The sequence below is a fragment of the Cynara cardunculus genome, unplaced genomic scaffold (genome assembly GCF_001531365.2).
Source record: "Cynara cardunculus var. scolymus isolate 2C unplaced genomic scaffold, CcrdV1 Un_Scaffold_5629, whole genome shotgun sequence".
In the NCBI taxonomy this organism is placed as follows: domain Eukaryota; kingdom Viridiplantae; phylum Streptophyta; class Magnoliopsida; order Asterales; family Asteraceae; genus Cynara; species Cynara cardunculus.
This window is the reverse complement of record NW_020202502.1, coordinates 23,956-30,098: the sequence shown is the minus strand read 5'-3', so window position 1 is coordinate 30,098 and position 6,143 is coordinate 23,956. Positions and strand designations below refer to the sequence as shown.

The window sequence follows — 6,143 nt, the reverse complement described above, 5'->3', positions numbered from 1 at the left end:
AACAACGACATGACGATAGAAAGTCTGAAGATGATAAAAGTAAAGGTAAGGAGAAAGAAATGGCTGACACCTCAAAACCCAAAACCGACCGAGTCTCTTTTAAAACCTTTCGTGGTAGCGGTGCTACTGAGTTCTTTGGGAAGGTTGATCCGTTGGAGGCACTTGAATGGATATTGAATACTGAGAAGGTCCTTCGTATCACCCAAGTGCTATGTGATGATAAAGTGAATTATGCAACGGCCATGTTCAAAAGTAGGGCCTTGATATGGTGGAATGCTACTTTTGCAGCTTTAAGTGAAACTGAAAAAGAAGGTATGCCTTGGGAGTCTTTCAAAACTCGATTTAACAAGCAATATTGTCCAATTGATGTACAAAAACGATTGGAGAAGGAGTTTATTGATCTTAATCAAGGAAAGATGTCAGTGGTGGACTACGAGACCGAGTTCAATCATAAAGCATAGTTTGCCATACGTTTCTTGACTACAGAACAGGAACGTGTAGACCACTTTATAGACGGATTGCAATCAGCGTCGCCAATCGTGACATTTCAGAGTTTGAGAAAGTGGTGGAATCTGCACGACGACGCGAACACGATTTGACACGCTCGGATCGTAATCCAGCTCCGCCAGCGAAGCGACCTCGAATTGAAGGTGCCATATATGCACCAACACAATAATTTTCTAGGAATTTCAATCCGATATATGCTCAATCCCAAGCTAGATCGCAACCTCAATCTTGGTCCCAAGCTTATAGCCTTCAGTCAAATGCTCCTCCACCCTGTTCTATTTGCGGTAAGGCTCATCGGGGCCGATGCAACACTGTTCGCCCTAAAGTTAGATGTCATGGTTGTGGTGAAGTTGGACACGTGAGACCGAACTGTCCGAGGAGGGATATGACATGCTACTCATGTGGTGCTATAGGCCATCGTCAAAGAGAATGTCCTCGCTCTAAACATGATGAAAGTAAGGCTTTTGTTCGCCGACCTTCTACTAGTGGTGCTCCTCGTCAAAAGGATGAGGTACTGCGCGTCCAGGCCAGAGCTTTTCAAATCACTGCTGAGGAAACTCGAGATAAACCGGATGTGGTTATGGGTATATTTCTCGTTAATTCTCATCCTGCTTGTATCTTATTTGATTATGGTGCTACTAATTCATTTGTTTCTCATATGTTTGCTCGATGTTTAAACTTTGTGTCATATGTGCTTGCTAAACCTTTTTACRTTGACACTGCTRATGGCACATCTATGCTAGCTGATAAAGTTTACAAAGATTGTGTGTTGCAATTAGATGAGCATGAATTTTTCGTAGATCTTGTACCGATGGATATCCATAGCTTTGATATAGTTATTGGTATGGATTGGTTGGCTAAGAATTGGGCTGATATTTTGTGTTTTCAATGCATAATCCGTATACTGAACGTCGACTATTTGTATGTTTACGGTGAAAAGCGTAAAGGGGACGTAAAGTTAATTTCTATGCTTAAAGCTCGAAGACACCTATCTAAAGGTTGTTCTTCCTATTTAGCCTATATTTTTGATGCGTCGAAAGAGGTAAAGAAAACGGTTAGTGACGTGCCGGTTGTGTGTGAATTTCTTGATGTATTTCCCGAGGACTTACCTGGTTTACCTCCTGATAGACAAGTTGAATTTCGAATTGACTTAATTCCTGGTGCAACGCCGATTGCTAGGACGCCATATCGTCTGGCTCCGGCTGAAATAAAAGAAATGAAGAATCAACTGCAAGAACTTCTCGATAAAGGTTTTATCCGACCGCGCACTTCACCTTGGGGTGCTCCAGTACTATTTGTCAAAAAGAAAGATGGTTCAATGCGTATGTGCATCGATTACCGTGAGTTAAACAAAGTAACGATCAAGAACAAATATCCACTTCCACGTATCGATGATTTGTTCGACCAATTGCAAGGTGCGAGTTACTTCTCTAAAATTGATTTACGATTGGGTTATCATCAACTGAGAGTGCGTGAAGAAGATGAATGAAAATGGCTTTCCGTACACGTTATGGCCACTATGAATTTTTAGTTATGCCATTCGGTTTAACTAATGCACCTGCAGCGTTCATGGATATGATGAATCGCGTGTGCCGGACAATGTTGGACAAATCTGTGATCGTGTTTATAGACGATCTTCTTGTATATTCCAAATCTGAAGCGGATCACATGAAGCATTTGTGTGAGATGCTTGAAGCACTTCGACAATAGCTTCTATATGCTAAATTTTCGAAATGTGATTTTTGGCTACGTCAGGTGCAATTCCTAGGTCATACAATTTCTTGTGACGGTGTGTCGGTTGACCCGTCCATAGTTGAAGCTGTAAAGAATTGGGAGCAACCTAAGAATGCATCTGAGATTCGTAGTTTTCTTGGACTCGTGGGTTATTATAGACGATTCATACGAGATTTCTCTAAAATTTCTGTGCCTTTAACTTCGTTGACCCGGAAAGATATCAAGTTCGAATGGGGTGAAGCTCAAGAGAATGCTTTTCAGGTGTTAAAGCTTTGTTTGTCAGATGCTCCTATTCTAGCTTTACGAGAAGGTAGTGACGACTTGGTAGTTTACAGCAATGCTTCTAAACTAGGTCTCGGTTGTGTTCTTATGCAGCGAGGCAACGTAATTGYATACGCTTCGAGACAGTTGAAAGATTATGAAAAGAACTATCCAACTCATGATCTTGAGTTGGCAGCGGTCGTTTTTGCACTAAAATTATGGCGTCATTATTTATATGGTACCAAATGTCAACTATTCACAGATCATAAGAGTTTGAAGTATATCTTCACTCAACAGACTTTGAACATGAGGCAACAACGAGCCATGGAACTGATTAAAGACTATGAATGTGAAATTATTTATCATCCAGGTAAAGCTAATGTTGTTGCAGATGCTTTAAGCCGGAAGATGTATGCAAATTCCATGTGTTATGCTATTACACATACGTCCGTGACATCCACACTAGTTGACAACATACGAAAATGGCAAGTAGAGGCTTTAAAGCTTGATCGTGTGAAACCAGAGCGTATAGTTGGTTATGTTTCGTATCTGACAGATGATAGTCGAGGACTTAAAGTGTTCAAGGACCGTGTTTGGATTCCAAAACCCAGTGGTTTTCGGGAATTGGTATTATCTGAAGCACATAAGTCGCGGATGTTCGTGCATCCGGGTAGTACAAAGATGTATTACGATTTGAGATCTGAATATTGGTGGCCGGGAATGAAGCGTGATATCGGCCGATATGTGGAACAATGTGTTACGTGTTTGCAGGTTAAAGCTGAACACCAAAAACCTTATGGTAGCCTTCAACCTCTCGATATACCGGTGTGGAAATGGGAGGAACTTACAATGGATTTCGTTACAAAGCTACCGAAGATGTCTCATTAGCACGACAGCATCTAGGTTGTCGTGGACCGTTTAACCAAAAGTGCTCACTTTCTGTCTGTTCGAGAGTCGTATTCTATGGATAAATGGGCACAAATTTATATCGACGAGATTATTGCACGACATGGTGTTCCTCTGAAGGTAATTTCTCATCGAGATTCTCGATTTACTTCAAAATTTTGGGCCAGTTTACAACAAGAACTAGGGACACGCGTGGCATTAAGTACAACCTATCATCCCCAAACTGATGGCCAGTCCGAACGCACGATACAGACGTTAGAAGATATGTTGCGTGCGTGTATCCTTGAGTTTGGTGGTAGTTGGGATATGCATCTACCATTAGTTGAATTTTCATACAACAACAGCTATCACTCGACTATCGGTATGGCGCCTTTTGAGTCTTTATATGGTCGTAAATGTCGAACTCCACTATGTTGGCGTGAGACGAGTGAGAAAGTGCTTGTTGGACCCGAAATGATTCAAATTACACATGATAAGATTCAAGTTATTCGGGAAAGGATAAAAGACGCTCAGGACAGACAGAAGTCGTACGCTGATAATCGTCGACGACCAATTGAATTCACCATGGGCGACATGGTTATGTTGAAACTTTCCCCTTGGAAGGGTATTCTACGATTTGGTAAGCAAGGTAAGCTTAGTCCACGTTTCGTTGGACATTCAAAATCATTGAACGTATTGGCAAACAAGCATATCGACTTGATCTTCCAGAAGAGCTGTTTGGTATTCACGAGAAATTTCATGTTGGATATCTTCAAAAGTGTTTGGGTAAGTATGATGAAACAATTCCCTTAGCTGAGGTGAAGATTGACGAACGACTGAGATATATCGAGGAACCAGAAGAAATTTTAAACGAAAGAATGGCAAATCTTCAGAACAAGACAATCGATTTGGTATTGGTGAAATGGAAGCATCATCGTGGTCCGAATTGCACGTGGGAGAACAAAGAAAAGATGCTTGCCAAATATCCCGAGCTATTCGAGAAATGAAGATTCCGAGGACAGAATCCTCAAAAGGAGGAGGTAATTGTAACACACACTTTTGCAAATACGTTGCAATTATCCCCTTTATACGTGTTTATGTGATCAAAACGTAAGATTTGGAAGCAAACCCGAATGCAATAAACTATATATGAAATAGTTGGAATCATCGTACGAGGCCCAGGGCAAAACAATTGGAAAGAAACGGGTCAAAAGCATCAATATCTACGTTATGGATACATAAAAATTGACTTTTATTGGAAGATATTTTTTGAAATATTTCTATTGTAAGTTGTAGATTATCTCTTTACAAACGCGTGAGCGAAAACCACATCAAAAACGGAGGTCCGAGCGGAAAGTTATGCGATTTTTAGTGATTAGTGGTCATACCGAGTTTTCAGCCGAGTCAACTCAGCCCCAACTCGTAAAAGTCGATTATACATGTTATTTACCTTCTTTTTCACCCAAAACGGACTCTCATCTCTAAAACTTACTACCAGGGGTGATTTTGGCTTCATAGGGGTGAATCAAGGTTGTTTCAAAGGGGTTTTGCTTGATTTTTATGCCAAATTCATCCTCCAATTAAGGTATAACTATTATATTGATTAATCTCTTGATTTGAAGCTAGTAAGAGATGACATCAATGAAACCTAACCTGAGTTATATTAGTAATATGTTGTATTTAGATTGGTTATAGCCTAACTAAGTTGTTATGATGCTTGATTGATGATTTGAAGCTTTCGAAAATAAAGAACATAGGTTGAACTTTGATCACATAAACAATTGGTTAGATGGTATTTTGATTGTTGGAATAAAGATTGAATCCAAAATATGGATTTTAGCCTATTTAGTTGGTGAATTTGACAGCACCAAATCTATCTGAGATGTTGTTTTGAATGTGCGATAACTTCTTAACCGTAGCTCGGATTTCTACGATTCTGGACATTTTAGAAATCTTATATGTAGACCTAAACCTTTCCTTTAGACAACTTTTAGAAATAAGGCCTCTAGGTTGGTTATAATTGCGTCTAAAAACTGCTAAAAAGTTGATTTTGAGCTGTGAATTATAGTGCCTAAAATGAGTTTAAATTAAGTTTGGTTAAGTTTTTGTTGTCGGATCTTTATGAAACTTTGGGAACATATTACAGGTGTTAAATAAGCTCACTTGGTCCTTCCAGAGTGACTGTTGGACGATGTTTAGACGTATATGGACGTAGAGCCTAAGTTGGCTCGATTTTTGAGTATCGAAAAGCATTGTGAGTTTATGGGGCTACTTAACTTGCTATTTGCTAGACATGTGTTATCTATTTGTTACTTGCTTCCACACTCATCCATGTTATGTATTCTTATCAATTTCAAGAGATTATTGACTATTGCACTCCGTCTTTCCATACGTGCTACTCGGTGGTTACTTTGTGTTTCACCCGGGGAGGCACGCTTAAGCCCATATTAGCTGAGATTACTCGGGTATGGTGCGTATTTGACCGTGTTAGAGTCCGGTCATTTTCCCTGCTGTCTGGGATAGCTCGGGTGGGAAGATCATTCCACTTGCCGGGATAGCTCGGGTGGTATGAAATCTATGATATATATTGTTGTGCTTGCCACGACCGGGATAGCTCGGTGGCAGTACATATCAATTATTGACCTTCACACGATCTAGTTGCATACTTTGATATTCTGATGTATGATTTTCGAATGATGATTACTTATTACATGATTTACATCCTTCGTGATCATTGACTTCCATGGATTACATTT

At 40.0% G+C, this 6,143-nt stretch overlaps 1 protein-coding gene across 1 annotated transcript; it reads left to right on the top strand.

Annotated features, from left to right (window-relative positions):
• The first annotated feature begins 3,771 nt into the window (after positions 1 to 3,771).
• Positions 3,772 to 4,394, top strand: LOC112504446. The gene is made up of 2 exons (XM_025108387.1): positions 3,772 to 4,036; positions 4,096 to 4,394. Exons 1-2 carry the CDS (start codon positions 3,772 to 3,774, stop codon positions 4,392 to 4,394), a joined length of 564 nt encoding a protein of 187 aa, XP_024964155.1.
• The last annotated feature ends 1,749 nt before the right edge of the window (positions 4,395 to 6,143 follow it).